This window comes from Pongo pygmaeus, chromosome 14, assembly GCF_028885625.2.
Source record: "Pongo pygmaeus isolate AG05252 chromosome 14, NHGRI_mPonPyg2-v2.0_pri, whole genome shotgun sequence".
Taxonomy (NCBI): Eukaryota; Metazoa; Chordata; class Mammalia; order Primates; family Hominidae; genus Pongo; species Pongo pygmaeus.
The window spans coordinates 35,141,644-35,159,628 of NC_072387.2; the positions used below are offsets into that span (position 1 = coordinate 35,141,644).

Below are 17,985 nucleotides of genomic sequence, written 5' to 3' on the forward strand. Positions count from 1 at the left end.
GAGAATGGCTTGATCCTGGCGGCAGAAGTTGCAGTGAGCCGAGATCGCACCACTGCACTCCATCATAGGCAACAGAGCGAGACTCTAAAAAAACACAAAAAACAAAAACAAAAAACCAAAAATTTGGCTAAAGGAACAAAGATAAAGAGAAAATCTTAAAAGAAGCAAGAGGAAAAATATACATCATGTAAAAGAAAGGAACAATGTTAAGGATGACAGCTGACTTGTCATCAGAAACATTGGGCCAGAAAACAGTGGGTAAGTGCTAAAAGGAAGAAACTTGGCATTCTGTAATTCTATAGTCAGTGAAAATATCTTTTAAAAATGAAAGACATTTTGTTCAGACAAAAATCTCAGAGAATTAGTCTTCCAGCAACCTGTACTACAAAAAATTCTTACGCTTCAGGGAAATGATACCATTTGGAAACCTGGATCTGCAAGGAGTCCAGACAAAGTAAATATGGGATTAAATAGAAAAGGTCATCAATAATTAGGTCTGTATCTGCCTAAAAGACTAGTAACCGCTTAAAATTTATGGCATTTATAATCTATGTGACAGTAAAATATGTGACAGTAAATGCTGAGTGTGAAAGTGATAAATAGACTTACACTGTTGTGTTTTACATTGTTTATGAAGTACTATGTTATTTGAAAGTAGAGATGAGTTAAGGGTACATAGTATAATTTCTAGTAACCATCAAGAATAACATAGATATCAAATGAAATCCTAAAATAATGATTTGATTATCCCAGAAGGCAAGAAAGGAAGAACAAAGGAAGAAGGAACAGAAGGGCCAAATGGAAAACAGTCAGATGATAGATTTAATCCTAACCACATCAATAATTTCTTTAAATAGAAACATTTTAAACTTCCTCTTAAAAGACAGAGATTATCAGGCTAAATTAAAAAGTGAGACTAAAATACATGCATTTTGAGGATGAAGACACCAATTTAAGGAAAGTTAATGAAAAAATATGCCCTGCAAACACAAGGTATAAGAAAGCTGGTTTGGTTTTGTGAATGTCAGATAAAATAGAATATAAAACACATAAGCCAGGACCTTTAATGGTGATAAAAGAGTCAAGAACACAGAGCTTTAAATGTATATGTACCTAATAAGAGGACTGCAAACTACATGGAATAAAAATAGAACTGAGGGGATAAGTAGGCAAACTCAAAATCATAGTTGGAGATTTTAACAAGTACCCCTCAGTAATTGAAAGAACAAGTGGACAGAAAATCTGTAAGGATATAGGGGGTTTGAACAATATACCAGCCAGTCTGACTTAATTCATCTTTGTATACCAAACTCCCAAGTTGTAGAATACACATTCTTTTAATTTCCCATGAAGCATACGCCAAAACAGGACATCTGGTAGGCCATAAAATAGTAAGTTTTAAAAGATTAATATACAGAGAGTGATGATAATGAGATAATTATAATCTTTTTAGATAATGCTCAAATATTGGAAAATCAAACAGTATTTAAAAAATAATCCTTGGGTCAAAGAAAAACTCAAAAGGGAAGTTAGAAACTATTGCTAACCATGTGGTAGTGAACACAAAATGCCAGTGTATTTGTGGGATTTTGTTAAAGAAGTGTATAGAGAAAAATTTGTAGCTTTAAATGTTACGTTAGAAAAGAAGAAAGGTTTAAAATCATGAGCCCATGCCTTAGGTGGGCCCTTGGTGTTGCTCAGCACTCCCGTTGTATTCTCTGTGTTAATTAATTTTTGTGCCCTTAGTTGCCTATTTCATATCTTTCCACCTCGCACCTCCCCACTCTGCTGATGACTGTGCTTCTTATATCACTGGTAAAAGAAAAGCAATCAGAGCAGAAGTAAAGGTCTCCCTCTGACACACTGCACACTGATAGGCTCTGCATCCACGTGTCCTGTTCACCCTCCCTTAAATGGACGAGCTGTTCATGCTCCTATCCATGCTGTCTCCTCCAACAGAGCACTGGATCCCATATCCTCAGGGTGCTTCCAGGATACATGCACCTTCTTTCTTCTCTGTATTATTTTTCCCCCTCTTTGTCTCATTCTCATCAAGTGTAAATATGTAAAGAAATCTCCCAATTTGAGTAAATTTCAAATCATCCTCTCCCTGTCATCCCATTTCTTGCTCCCACAGCAAGATTCCTTGAAGGATGTATTCATATCTCCATGGCCTCTATTTCCCACATTGTTTGTTGTCCCCATTGAGATTTCATCACACTCAACGCTTTTTAAACTGTGCTTATTGGCATGACCAGTGACTCGCATGCTGCTAAAATCCAGTGGCCAGGCTCAGCATTCTTACTTCATCTGTTACTGGCATGTGACTCACAGATAACTGCCTCCTCTGGAGAAACTCTCTTCACCTTCACAGTGGTCCTCCACCTCACTCTGGTGTTTTTCCTACCTCACAAGCTGTTCTTTGTCTCCTCAATGATCTTCCCCACTTGGCTCTTCTCTGCCTGTTCTCATTTACTGAGTGACCTCATCAGGTCCCATGGCTCAAAATAACATCTTTATGCTGATGATGTTCAAATGTATGTCTTCAGTTCTGACCTATCTCCTAGTTTCAAACTTATATACAACTATACAACTGTCCACTCGATGTCTTCACTTGGATTTCTAATAGGTATCTCTAATCCTACGTGTCTAAAATTGCACTTATGATTTCTTTCTCTCTTTCCCAGCCATCCCCCATCTGTCTTAGCAAGTGGAAGCTCTCCTCTTACAGTGCTTTTGATTGTCTTCTTTCTCTCATATCAGAGACATCCAGTCCAATAGTGAATGAGGTCAGTCATCTTCAAAATGTGTAGCAAATCTGTATGCCTGTTAGCTGCCCTGATATCACTATTCCAATCCAAGTCACTATGCCTCTCGCCTTCTGTTGGATTTCCAGTCACTCCCCGCCCCGACCCCCGCCCCAACACAAAGGGAAGGGCATCTATTTCTCTGTCCTCTTCTTGTACCCTTTTCCCCGTCACTCACTAGCCTTTAGCCACACTGGCTTCCTTGATGTTGTTCATATACACCAAGCACATATTTGTCTTCTGCCTGGAAGGTTCTTGCCCTAGATATTCATCTTCCCCCTCTTCAGTCACTTGATACCATCCTATCAGAGAGGCCTTTTGTGACCACTGAAATACCACCACCCACTTCCTTCCACTCTGTTCTCTATAAAAAATACTGCTTTATTTTCCCCATAGCACTTATTTTCACCAGACACATTGCTTGTTTATTGTCTGTTTTCCTCAACCATAATACACCCTTCATGAGAACAGGGGCTGTGTCCACAAGTATATTTCTTCAAGCAACAAGGACAAGGCCTGATACACAGTGGATGCTTGAATATTTGCTGAAAAAATGAATATGCTTAATAATCAATGTCTGTTATCTAATTTCTTAAAATGCCTAGAATATTGTAAAGAAGTATTTCAAAAGTTCATTGTAGTTAATTATGGTTGACGTTTCTTTTTGTTTTTCTTAATTTTTCAAATTTTCTATCATGAGCATGTGTTAGTTTTATAATCAGGACAGTAGCAGTAGAGTCTTTAATTGGACCTTGGGCCATTTTTCCTACTGTTTACTTTCCTGTATTTTCTGTATTTCTTACAATAAGCATGTATTTCTTTTATAGGAGAAAAAATAGGTTTAAAAAAGAGGAAAAAAACTTTAAGCCCAATATTATGACTTGTTATTTTTTGGAATTCAATAGGAACTGACATTACAGATACTATAATAAAGTTTCTTTTTTAACTTTTCATTTTGAAATGATTTTAGACTTTAAAAAGATCAAAAACAGTACAAAGAATTTCCATAAACTTTCACCCAGATTTCCCAGATTTTGTTTTACATTTCTTCTTTTTCTCAGACTTCTCTTCCACCTTCCCACCATACAAATGCATGTATGCATATATATTAAAAATGATCTCTTTTTTGTCTCCTTTAATCTGAAATAGTTCCTCAGTCTTTCTGTGACTTTTATGACCTTGACTTTTATGACCTTGACACTTTAGAAGGGAAACAGCATTTATGTTACGGAATGTCCGTTGGTCTGGATTTTCTAATGTTTCCTCGTGACTGGATTTAGGATATTGACAGAAATATCACACGGTGATGATGTGTCCTCCCCTGTGCGTTTCATTAGGAAGCTGATGTGTCTGCTTGTGTCATAACTGGTGGCATTGACTTTGATCAGTGGATTGATTACCCCAAGTTTCTGTAATGCAAAGATTTTTTTCCCTGTGTGATTAAAAAGTATCATATGGGGAGACACTTTGAGACTATATAAATGTTCTGTTTCCCATCCTTCTATGAACCCACTAGTCTCAGCATCCACCTTGATGGAAACAGTTGCTGTGGTGGTTGCAGAATGGTGATTTTTTTGTCATGCCATAATTTCTTCAACATTAGTTAGTAAGCATTCTGCTGCAAATGCTTTCACTTACTTCCCTATTTATTTACTTGCTCATTTATATCAGTATGGACTGATGGATTATTTTATTCTGTGGTTTATAATCCATTGACTTATTTTGATCCTTACGTTTTTCCACATTTGGCTGGTGGGAGCCCTTTCAGACAGGCTTCTGTGTCCTTTTGACATCTCCCCACCAATCTCGGAAGTAAAGTCCTTTGAGCACCTTACTCTTTCTAGCACAGGAATACATTCTAGGCTCATGTGGTTTTCTGCCCTCACCCCTGGAGTAATTTTTCCAAGAAGCTTGATTCCTTTTAGTGGAAAACAAAAAGCCAAAATCTTGACAAACCAAGATCTAGGTACCAGTGTGTATGCTAAAATTTATGAAAGCCCTAGTTATGACTGCTCTTTTGTTCCCCAGGAAGGACTCATACGAGATACCTTGATTGTTTCCAGTAAATCTTCACTTTTAAATACAGCTGAAAATCCATGTATAGTTTTTATGCTTTGGCAATTTAGAGGTGTGAGACAAAGTCAAAACATTAGTGATTTTCTTTATACTTTGTTTTCCAAAGTAAAAAAAAAATTTCTTTTAAGCTATTCGTGTCTTAAAACAACTGAGTAAAGTGTAGTTTCATAAACAAATGAAAACATTTACCTTTCTCTTTACCTAAACTCTCTTTACTTAAAACTCTCTTTTCCTAAATTCTCTTTACCTGAAACTCTCCAGAATTTAGAAACTATTTATCAGTGGCTAAGGCCAAAATAATTGTCACCCAGTTACTAAAAATAATTCATTATTCAAAAAATAACATATAATTTCATGTCGTGACTGACCCAACATTACTGAATAATCTGGCCAGCCTACAATAAATAACAAAATTGTTTTTCCCCCACCAGGAAACATGACTTCCTGGTAATAAACCTTCCCAATACCAAGAAATAAAAAAGTCTTATCATTCTAACCCAAACAAAAATTAATCATCAGTACTTCCATAAAAATTTTTAAAGTACAGTTAATATACAAATATATCCCAATTTTGTTAGTTATGTTTTCTCCGATCTATAACTCACTTTCATAGTATTTAAAATTATTTATTTTAAATAAATACTACCATATATAATCTATAGTTCTTGTAATAGTCCCATTAAAATAGATTAGGTACAGAAAAAGATGACATCGAGAAAAAAACGAGATCATACTAATTAACAGTCCAAAACATGTTTTCTAATAAATAGACAAGTATACACCCCAAACCCAACACTCATTCCTTACGACTGTGACAACTGTGACTAAAGACTATGGACTTTCCTATAGAAGAGCCTTCCTGACTACATAATACAATCACTGCTGGTTTTGTATATACAACAGAGGGTTGAATTATGACCAGAAGGGGGAACTCGTGAGACAAAGTAACAGAAGTAAGAAGCCCTTTGCTCATTCGCTTGGCTTGCCAGCAGAATTTCACAAAATCCCTTGTCAACAAAACTTCACAAAGCACCTGACTCAAGGACTGAGAGCAGCCCGCTGGAAGAATGCCCTAAAGATGATACACGGGGTAGAGCGCAGGTTCCCGCATCTCCTGCCTAAATCACTGCATTTTCCAAAAAAGGTGAATTAATAATCCTAGCCCTTATCTTTTCCTATACAGAAGATAATGTCTAAGGATTTTGCTTTTATCATCTGTTACCCAGATGTATCCTCACATTTTACTCTATTGTAACTTGTATTAGGTTGGTGCAAAAGTATCTAATATTACTTCTAAACACATTTGATGTACCTGCTAGACACAGGCAGGGCCACCATCACTTCTATATAAACTGTGGGCCAAAATACTACTTTAAAATAGTCTAACAACTCTTGAGAAGCCTCTCCCGGGTTACATTCCTCAGTAAGACTTACAAATAAAGCTAACTTTAATTCTTCAAAAGCCTGATTTTCCTTTAGTTGACGGAGGCATTTATCTCAACCTGATGTACTTGGACATGAGTTCATGTGGTACTAATAAGTCCAGAAGTGGAACTTTTGTCAACAAAGAATGAATAAATTGCATTTACCTCAATGTGCTCCATAATTCAGAATTAGTTTAGCTATTAATGGACTTGCCATTGAAAGAGTGAGTAGAATTCAGCTTTTCAAATCATTTACTGTTTGCAAAACTGAAGATTGTAATTATAACACTATTCTTATTCATCAGAAAATATAGCTCTTTCCATTTTTTTCTCTTCAGACACTTGTCAGCTTTCAGCAGCTGGCAAAATATTAATTATGCAAGTCTTTAAATTTTATGTTCCTTTATAAATTGAGAACTTCTGAGTGGAAATGTAGTATCAGTTGCATGTTTTTCAAATAGGGTTAGGCATCGGACACAGAGACAAATGTTGCCTGTCCTTTTCTGCTTATACAGCATCGAGCTGAGAGTACATGATGTTGTTCTCAACAATAGTTGCTGTGCTTTGAGAGTATTGCTGTCACTTTTGCAAGAGGCTGTTGTGTACACTCCCATAGTCTTGGTGTATATGCTGTCCCTATTAATTAGTTTTCTGTACAGCCGAAGGGGATGGGATGGGAGCTTTTAAAGTTGCACTGGAGTATGTGTGTATATATAAACTTATTTTAAACTATGAATGGTCAAGCAGAAACACAATAATTGGTTTCATTTTATGACTATGTCAGACATTCAGAAATGAAGAACTGATAGACTTGAATATGAAGCATTTGGAACATGGTGCTCATCTACAAATCACTCAGCATTTCACCAAATGGATTCTATGAAACAGTAGTTTTGAAAGATGTTATTAGGTGTTTCCAGGCCCACTCACTATGAGAACATGATATTTTAGATGCTTCTCTTGCAGATTGCCAGTGCACATTAGCTTATTAATGACTTTGAGACACCCCAAGGCGTAGAAACATGTTTAATCCTTTTAGCTCCTCATTGCCCAGCCTTCCTTGAGCAGGAAGCATTTGTTGGCTTTGTGCTTGTTAACAAGAAACACTGGCATAGATCATGTGTTTTTCATTCAGCTGATAGTTGTTGAGCACTGGCTGAGCACAAGCAGTGCAGAGGTGAAAGGCAGAACTCCAACTCTCCTAGAGCTTAGATGAATGAAGGCAAGATTAGAGTTCTCTGACGAGTCCTGTGATCCAGGTCAGCTTAGGGCATTGTGGAGCACAGAGGGGGGCAAATGCTCTTACAGAGCCCAGTCTACATCCTGAGTTAGCCAGGACTCAGTTCTTATGTTTTTATTCACTTATTCCAAAATCTTTTCTGAGTACCTACTATAAGCCAGGCATGCTCTAGACATTGGAGACTGATATAGCAGTACACAGAGCTAAGGGGAATCCTTGTCTTTGTGGATCATATGTTCTAGTGGTGGGAGACAGATGAGAAACAAGATGAATACATGCAAGTGAATAATTTATTACTTGGTGATTAGTGCTAGTCAGGAAAATACAGCAGAGCAGGGATAAGAGGGGTGTGTGATCACATGTGTGATGAGGTGATAGCATTTAGCCAGGGCTGCTAGGAAAGCCTCACTTAGAAGATGACATTTGGGTGTAGAGCTAGATGAAGTAAGGGAGCAAACCATGTGAGTCTCTGGAGCAGAAGTGGTCTGTGCAGAAGGAACTGGAAATGCAAAGGCCTGGGGAGAAAGGGGATGCTTGGTATGTCTGAGAAACAGTGAGGAAGCCAGGGTAGTTGGAGTGGGACATACAAGGGAGAGGTTAATAGGAGATGAGGCCCAAAGGTGAATGGAGCTAGGTCGTGTAGGAGCTTATAAGTGGTCATCTGGCCTTTAGCTTTTATTCTGAGTGAATTGGCAAGACATGGAATGGATTTGAACACTCAGAGGAGTAACAGGATCTGAGGCTGGTTTGGACAGGATGGCTGGGGCTGCTCGGTTGAGAGTGAACTGAGCAGGGGCGTGGATGGAGGCAAGGTTGCTGGAAGACCAATCCCTTGGCGGTTAGGGAGGTCGAGGCGAGTGGTGATTATGCCTTGGGGCAGGGTAGGATCAGGGCAGGTGGTGCAGGGAAGTCAGACCCTGGATATATTCTGAAAATGGATGTGTATGACAGTTTGCTGGAGAGCCAGTGTGGAGTGTGAGTGATTGATAGATGGCAAGGATGACGCTAAAGTCTGTGACTGGAGCAACAGGAAGAATGGAGGTGGCTCTTCCAAGAGGGGAAGATGGGAGAGAAACAGGCTTATGAGGGGGTATGAGGACTCCATTCCGGGCAAGTTATGTTTCAGTTACTAGACACCCAGTGATGCTGTCAGTAAGGAGTTTGATACATGCGTCAGGATCTCAGGAAGAGGTCCATCTGGAGGTAGAAATTTAGGAATCATCAGCATAGAGGAAGTGTTTACAGCCATTAGACCGGATGAGACGTCTAAATGAATGTTGATGGAAAAGAGAAGAGGTTGGAATATTTAACACAGATCTTTTTTTCTTGTCAGTAGTTTTTAAAAGTGGAGTTTTTGGAAATATTAAAACACTAGGTTTAGAAGCAGAAGTAATTAGCTTTTTTTTTTTTTTTTTTTTTTTTTTAGCAAAAAGAACTTTTGTTAAATAAAAAGCCAAGACCTCGAGCCCTGGACTCCTGTGGAGTTTTGAGTCTGGGGAGGGAGGAAGCAGCAGAGGGAGCGGAGGGCCCGCAAGGCGGGAGGGCACCTGCAGGCTCTTGGCAGGCAGGCTTGGCCTGGGCGTCATGGTCAGCACTGGGCCGTGCCACAGAGAGGCTGGATGGATGAGGCCTGAGAACTGGCCCTTGACTTAGCAGGGAGAAATGGTCTGCTGAGTTGGGTCAGCCCTTTCATAGAGTGATAGGGCAAAAACAGGACTGGCATGGGGTTGGGCAGAATGGGGAAAGGGGCGAGGACAGAGCACCATGGGGTACTCTGGGGAAGCTTTGCTGTGAAGGGAAGAGAGTAAGAGTGTAGGGTGAGGAGCAGGGGAATAGGGAGGGTTTTTTCAGTGCAGAATTCTAGATTTTTATGATTTTCTTCTCCAGGTTTTTTAAAAAAATTGTGATAAGATTTACATAACATTAAATTTACGTTAACAGTTTTTAAGTATACAGTCCAGTAGTGTCTTTGTGTGTTGCTATAAAGGAATACCTGAGGCTGGGTAACTTAGAAAGAAAAGAAGTTTATTTAGCTGATGATTGTGCAGGCTGTACAAGAAGCATAGCACCAGCATCTGCTTCTGGTGAGGCCTCAGAAAGTTTCCACTCATGAAGGAAGGTGAAGGGGAGCTATGTGTGCAGAGGTCACATGGAGGGAGAGAGGAAACAAGGAGCGGGAGGTGCCGCCAGGCTCTTTTTAACAGCCAGCTCTCACAGGAACTACTAGAGCAAAAACTCACTCACCCAGGGAGGGCGTTAGTCTATTCACGAGGGATCCACCCTTGTGATCCAAACAAATTCCATCATGTCCCACCTCCAACATTGGGGATCACATTTCAACATGAGATTTGGAGGCAACCAGCATTCACGCTGTAGCAAGTAATGTTAACCACTGTGTACACATGGCTGTGCAGCAGATCTCCAGAATGTTGTCATCCTGCAGAAGCAAAACTCTGCACTCATTAAAGAACTCCCCATTTCCCTCTACCTCTGACCCCTGGCAACCACCATTCTACTGTCTGTCTCTATGAAGTGGACTACTTTAGATGCCTCATATAAGTGGAATCATACAGTATTTGTCTTTTTGTGACTGGTTTATTTTGCTTAGCCTAATGTCATCCTCAAGGTTCATCCATGTTGTAGCATGTGTCAGAATTTCCTTCCTTTGAAGGCTGAATAATATTCCATTGTATGTGTGTATCACATTTTGTTTATCCATTCATGTATTGCTGGACACTCAGGTTCTTCCACCTCTGCTACTGTGAATAATGCTTCTGTGAACATAGGTATTCAAACGTCTCTTCACATCCTTGCTTGCACTTCTTTACGGGTATATACTCAAGTAGAATTGCTGGGTCGTATGTTTAATTTTGGGGGGAACCACCACACAGTTTTCCACAGCAGTTGTACCATTGTACATTCTCACCAACAGTGCACAGGGTTCTAATTTCTCCACATTCTTACCAACACTTTTCTGCGTTTTTGTTTTTGCATTTTAAATAGTAGCATCCTAATGGGTATGAGAGGTGGTGGTGAGAGGGATTTCAGTCATTCTTAAAACTGTTAAAATGATTGAAATCATGGCAGATTTGTAAGAAGAGAAATGGTAGGTAAAACACGTGGGCTTTGGTCTGCCCCTGTGAGTGCTCAGGAGTGTCAGCTACTACTGTGAGGAAGGGGGTGCCCATGCCTGAGGCAGAGGGAGCAGAGCAGCTGTGCAGAAGCACAGAGTGTGAGGAAGTGGGAGGAGTGTGGGGCCGCAAGTAGTGCATTCTGGCTGGAGCACCATGCAAGGGCAGAAATGAGGTGCGGCCAGTTAGAAAGGCTACTATTAAAAAGTCAAAAAATGACAGATGTTGGCAATGCTGCAGAGAAAAGGGAATGCTTACTTACTGTAAACATGGTGGGAATGTAAATTAGTTCAGCCACTGTGGAAAGGAGTTTGGAGGTTTCTCAAAGAACTTAAAACAGAACTACCATTCCATCCAGCAATTCCATTACTGGGCAAAGACCCAAAGGAAAATGGATCGTTTTACCAAAAAGACACATGCACTCGTATGTTCATCACAGTGCTGTTTGCAGTAGGAAAGATATGGAATCCACCTGAGTACCTATCAATGGTGGATTGGATAAAGAAAATGTGGTACATCATGGGATACTACACAGCCATAATAAAGAATGAAGTCATGTCTTTTGCAGCAACATGGATGCAGCTGGAGGCCATTATTGTAAGAGAATTAACACAGGAACAGAAAACCAAATACTGCATGTTCTCACTTTTAAGTGGGAGCTAAGCCCTGGGTACACATAGACATAAAAACGGGAACAGTAGACACTGGGGACTACTGGATGGGGAGAGAGGGAGGGGGGCAAAGGCCAACAAACTGTCTCTTGGATACTGTGTTCACTACCTGGGTATGGGATCATTCATTCCCCAAACTGCAGTCACTCAGTATATTCATGTAACGAACCTGCACATGTACCCTCTGAATCTAAGATAAAAGTTGAAATTATTTTTTAAAAAACCGGGGAAAAAAGAAATGAAGTGCGGTGCACAGGGCCTTCTGTGTCATACACATACACATACTTATTAGGTTTTGTCTTGAAATGACGGGGAGCAGTAAAGAATTTAAATAGAAATGACGTAGTCAGTTATTTCTGTTAGATCATTTGGCAGCAGTGTGATGCATGGGTTCGGGGGTGGGAGGTGAATCTAAAAGCTATTGATGTAATTCAGGAGAGAAACGAGGGTCTGGGGCAAGATGGCGGTGGGTGTAGAAGGGACAAGACTTGGTGTTAGCTGTAGAGAGAGGGAGCTGTCACAATGACACCATTTCTGGCTTGGGCTTCATTTTGGATGGTAGGTGCTTTTCAACATGGGGATGCAGGTTTGAGGTAAGGTGAAAAAGAATTATATTTCAGCTTGTACAGGATTTGAGAATCTTAACAGACATCAACATGGAGATGTTCAGTAGCTAATTAGATAACAAGTCTGGAGCTCAGGAAAGAGTTCATAAAGCAATAAACGAGCATTAATTCTGGATGCCGCAGCTAGTTATAGTATTTTAAAATGTATATAGTTTGTGTGAAGGCTTTATTTTTTTGCCTTTATGGGACCATTTTGCATAGTATGGGAATGGGAACTGTTGACAGAATTTTAAGTGAACACAGAAGACCATGCTATGGATATTGAGCTTTAAGAGAAGCAATTTAATGCTTAGCTGAAAGCTGAAATCTGGGTTTTTCTCTCCTTTTTTGGTGGGGGATGGGGTGCATGTTTATTGATTTATTCTTATTTTGTAAGAGAAATTCTTCTTGTTAAAACAGTTACACAGAAGCTATGAAATTATACTAATTTTAAATTCATAAGAATTCATTCCCAGCGTCTGGGTGTAACCATTTAAGCAGTAAAATATTTTAGTCCATTTCATTAAGTAGATAAGAAATTATCAAGTGTTTCATGGCATGAAGTAATTCATGAAGATTTGCAGCCAAGGGAGTCCAGGGAGCTATGTGATAAAAGCAGAGAACTAAAAGTTAGAAGACCATATTTTTGTTTCATCTATTTCTGCCATGTACTAGCCATGGGATTTGGACGGATCACCTTTCTGATCCTCTGTTTAGTCAGCCAGAGAATGAAAACATTAACTTCCTGTTTACCTCCTGGGCTCACTTATTCATTGAACAGGTGTGTGCAGGAGGCATCACACAGGGCTAGGGCTAAAACATGGAACACACAGAGTTCACAGTCTCATGGATTATAGCAAAGAGTACAGAAAGCGGCTGTGAAAGCAGCGTATAAACTATAAAGCACCACGAGAACTTTAGGGTTATTCTTAACTCTAATGAAGTTTTCTTCCTGGGAGGTTCAGGTTCTCTTTCTCATTTGAGTGATAAACCGATAGAAAATGAAAATAAAAAGAAGTGGTATGTATCTCTGTCAGAAAAGTTAAGGTGAGATGTGCCTTGCACACTCAGAGTAGACAGCTATTTAATATTTGTTGCATGGGTAAAGTAATGGTGTTAGGATTTGGAAATTCATTGTAAGCAGATAATGATTCTTATCTTGCTTGCTGCATTTTCAGAAGTGTTACATTTAAGAAAAGTGGGAGTTATATCTAGCACTCAGAGGAATATAGAAATGAGCCATGCAGAAAAATTTAACTCAGAATTCAAAATCTTGGTTTATAGAGAGTGCCTGAGTCAGCACTATATACCTGGATTTCAAAATATTAACTAGAAGACTTTAATGCCATTGGAAAGTGTTAGGCACAAATAAAATATCTAATGTTTCTGATTGTGAATGAGATAAAATCCCAGATTTAAAGGCCAACATGATAATTGAATTATCTTGGGGAATAAGTGAAAGTTTGGTTCCTGAGATTGTATTTACACTTAAAGCGTGAAAAATGAGAACTTAAGTTGCAGTTAGTGGGAAGCAACTTGAGCGATAGCTCATATAGCAATAAAGATTCTATACTATCTGGGATATTTTAAAATTCTACAACATTGAGTCAGTTTCAGATTTATATGAGTATCTCTAATAAACTTCAAAAGTTCTAAAGGCCTTGGACTGTGACACTTTATTTTCATACTCATTTGCACAAAATCCCACATGTTGACGGGAATAAGCACTGGTGAGGATGTGTGAGGGCCGCTTCATCAGCTCCCTAACAGATGGCCTTCTCCATTCATTTTATTCTACAGGCAAACATGCTGAAGACATATTTGGTGAGTTGTTTAATGAGGCTAACAACTTCTACATCAGAGCAAATTCTCTTCAAGACAGAATTGATCGCCTTGCTGTCAAAGTCACCCAGCTGGATTCAACAGTGGAAGAGGGTAGGTAATTGCCTGAAAGCAGTGAGCTAGAAGTGATGTTGACAAGATGGTGGTAATTAATTGCAGTGTAATTACTGCTTTTTCCTTGGGATGGTATGCTGATATTTCATCTTTTCTTTCCTAGAAGAATAGTGAGGGGAAAAAACCTACAACTTTGTGTTAATTCACGATGAAAAGATTCATATGTGGTCTACCTCATAACTCTATACTCTTTTTTAAAAAATTACAAATACAGTATTTGTTTTAAAGGCTTCTTTGAATACAGTCAGTGTTAGAAGCCCCAGTTTAGGTTACTGACAGTTATTTTAAAAATAGTTTCTTAACTAAAAATTACAGAGCCACTCTAGAGATATGGTCCAACTGAGTCAGTGTTACACATACCTTGTGTGACACAAGCACCTGGTGTTCTTAGGATTGATGCCTGTAAAATCCTGGTGATTCTACTGATTTAAAAATTTTATTAACCTTCTCAGAAATAACATTTACCGAAGGCCTTTAGGCTACAAGCTTTAAAATAATGTTAATATCGACAAGCATTGTATAGTTAACTGATAGTCATTTGATGATACACCCTGAAATTGTCAGTTTCAACAAAATTGAAACTATCAACGATCCCTTTTTTAAAATTTTACTTTCAGTATCTTGAATGAAAGACTGAGATTGAGCTGGAGAAAATATGCTAAAAAAGTACAAAATATACCACTTCGTATTTATTTTGAGAAAAATATTTACGTTAAAATTTAGTTTTACCTTTAAATAATGGCAGTTAACAATTCCTCTTGTTGCTTTGAAAAGATCCTAGTGTCTGATTTTTGCGCTATATCTATAGAGTAGTATCGGTAAAAATAATGCTTTTATTTTTTAAAAAAAGTAGTTGTGGAATTCATCTCTTATCATTTAAAAAATTTATGTTATCTCATGTTCAGGTCTTTTTCAAAGGTCAAAATTTGATTAGTGAATTACAAATATAACAAAAATGTAAAACATTGATTTTAATATTCATTATAGAAGCATTCTTACTTTTCCAACAATAAGTATTAGTTGGTCTGTTCAGGTAAGGAATTCTTAACATTTTAAACCAGTCATTCATGTTTTAAATTAGCTATTCATCTTTCTGCAACTTTTTGTTGGCTGTTGCCATTAGAATGCTTATGATAAACCTTACCCTGGAAAAGATTAATTTGTAAATTAAATTTTATGAGATTTTATAGTACATGTCATATCTTTAAAATCCTTTTCCAAACAAGATTTTACCTTATTACTTTCCTTGCCATGGATGTTACAGTAGAAAAAATACTTGACTGACGGGAAGTCTGTATTCTATTTTGGTCTTGCCAATTTTTTGCTGGAGTTTTTGGAATCTTAACATTACTGAAGCTCAGCTTCAGTGGTTGAATAGGTGGGTTAATAGCCTAGTCTGTCCACCTCAAAAAGTTTGATGAAAGTCAGATGAGTTGGCCGGGCGCGGTGGCTCACGCCTGTAATCCCAGCACTTCGGGAGGCCAAGGCGGGCGGATCACAAGGTCAGGAGATCAAGACCATCCTGGCTAACATGGTGAAACCCCATCTCTACTAAAAATACAAAAAATTAGCTGGGTGTGGAGGCGGGCGCCTGTAGTCCCAGCTACTCAGGAGGCTGAGGCAGGAGAATGGCGTGAACCCGGGAGGCTGCACTCCAGCCTGGGTGACAGAGCGAGACTCTGTCTCAAAAAAAAAAGAGATGGGTTAATAAATGAAATGTAAAGTGCTGTACAAGCACAAGAAAGAACTTTACCCATTCCCCGATTTTCTGAATCCTTAGTGTAATTTTGTATCATCGATCAAGCTACTTAATTTTTGGGACTAGATGCATGTTGAAAAGCTTTGCCATTTGCCATCTTTCCTTAATGTTTGTTTCAGAAAAACTTAATGTGTTATTTCCATTTGTGTAATTTTTGCAGAAGTATTTCCCACATGCATTATATTTAAACTAATGTTGTTTGAATGGTGTTTTCCTTAGGATATTCAAATCTGTGCATTTACATGCCTGTTACATTCATAACTATATTCCTATGTGATTTCTGAGAAATGCTATTTAAATAAAGAATGTTACTCTAGTATTAGGTTCAGGGAAATAATTAGATTACTACAAAAAAAAAAAGTCATGATTTGACCTCATTTCATAGTGATAGATATTATCTGTGAAAGGAAAGGAATGCGCATGCTCTTAAGCATGGTTTTTAAATGGACAATAAAAAATATTATTTGGTTGTTCTAGGAGGTGTTTTTAATTATGAGTCAAATGGTATTTACTTCTAAACAGTTAAAAATATTTCTATATAATTCAACTTGGGGGATTTTCTCTAAATAGTCTCACTACAGGATATCAACATGAAAAAAGCTTTCAAAAGTTCCACAGTCCAAGACCAGCAGGTGGTTTCAAAGAACAGCATTCCCAATCCTGTTGCTGATATTTACAACCAGAGTGATAAGCCACCGCCTCTGAACATCCTGACACCATACAGGTATAGCTTCATGCGTCCCAGAGCCTTTCCTTGAGATGAGGGGAGAGCTGGGCAGAGCTGGGAGCAAGCTGATGCATTGTGTGGGAATGTCCTTGATGGTTCACCTGGGTTAAAATCAGAATTGCTTCAAACTTTGAAAATAATGATTGAATTATATACAGTGAAACTACTCATTGTTACATAATTATTAAAGTTATAGTATTTCAGCATATTGATACGTTTAACAGTAGAAATGTGAGCTCTGATTTTAGCTTTTAGATGTAGCTACCTTAAGTAGAAGTGAGTAAGTTGCATAACAGTATTGTGTGTGGTTATGTTGTTTAGATTTGAAGTCAATTTGAAAGGAACTGCATAATTCATTTATAATGCAGCAAAATACCTGTTTCAGCACTGGAGAGACATTTGATATTTAATTCAGAAAAAAATGTATTCTGTAGTGTTAGGGGTTTTGAAGAGTGAAAATACAGTCAGCAAATTAACCTTCTGTTACTGGAAAATGGTAGGACACATTATCAGGACCAGAATTCCAAGAAAAACAATGGAAAATAAATAGTGCAAAAAAATAATATGAAGAGACTAAAAATGCTCTTTCTAAACACTCCTCCTGGCTTCTCCTAGCTCAGCACTTTCTTCCCATACCTGCTGTCACCTCCTGTCCCATATCCCTCTTTCATACACTGTCTCTCCGTCCCTTGTGGTATGTCTTGTCCTCTCCCCACCTCTGTGCCCTCTTGTGGAACTCATCCTTTGGCCTCTGACAAGCACAGGCTGTGGTGACCAGTGGTTCTCACAGCCCCAGGCCAGCTCTCTGGTGATTATCCTGTGAGAACCTTCCAGGAGCCTGCGAGTTCTCCACTTCCATTACTACCCTCTCAGCAGTCCTGCCCTCAGGGGCCCTTTGGCCCATCTCAGGGAGTGCATAGAATTTTTCTTGGTCCTAATTCCTGTCCTTTCTCAGGGTCCACAGGGAGATGTTTGGAGCCACCCTTTGTTGCAGCTGTGCTAGGAAAGTGCAGTTTGCACTACACCACTTTCTTTCTGCACAGACAGGGAGAGGCTCTCAGAAAAACGGGCCAAACTGACGGCAGAGGAGCAAGATGCCATGCCTTTTTATGGAAAAAGTAGACTTTTCTGGAGGTTTTAGCACACTTATTTAAAAGAATTAAGGATATGTATGAATAAAGCATTATAAGCCAAATATTTTAATTTATGGCTTTGCATTTGTTCAGTAGGCGTTTTCCTGGGGCAGTTTCATTTTTACTTAGCACTGAAGCCTCAAACACAATGTAACATGTGGGCTTGCTCATGAAAACTTTCTACCTGCTGTTACTAAGAAACCTCACTGGAAATTCTGTTCTAAAGGAAAAAAAATCAGATAACCCAGTGAACCACTACATTGATTAATCTAGATCATGGTAAAATATTTGTAGTGATTTATAGTTTTTAATTGCATGAAAAGTGATTTGACTTTCACATATATATGTGTGTGTGTGTATTCAGTCTTATGGAAAATAAAGCATATCTTTGACTTTTTTTTTTTTTTTTTTTTTTTGAGATGGAGTCTCGCTCTGTCGCCCAGGTTGGAGTGCAGT

The 17,985-nt window shown here is 38.6% G+C and overlaps 1 protein-coding gene across 11 annotated transcripts in view; it reads left to right on the forward strand.

Annotated features, from left to right (window-relative positions):
* Positions 1–17,985, forward strand: part of WASF3 (WASP family member 3) — a 131,123-nt gene that overhangs the window by 93,581 nt on the left and 19,557 nt on the right. For all 11 annotated transcript variants that reach the window (XM_054446748.2, XM_054446758.2, XM_063650718.1 and 8 more), the window contains 2 exons: positions 13,755–13,889; positions 16,240–16,393. In XM_054446748.2, the coding sequence (XP_054302723.1) occupies positions 13,755–13,889; positions 16,240–16,393 (289 nt within the window). The remainder of the gene's footprint in view (positions 1–13,754; positions 13,890–16,239; positions 16,394–17,985) is intronic.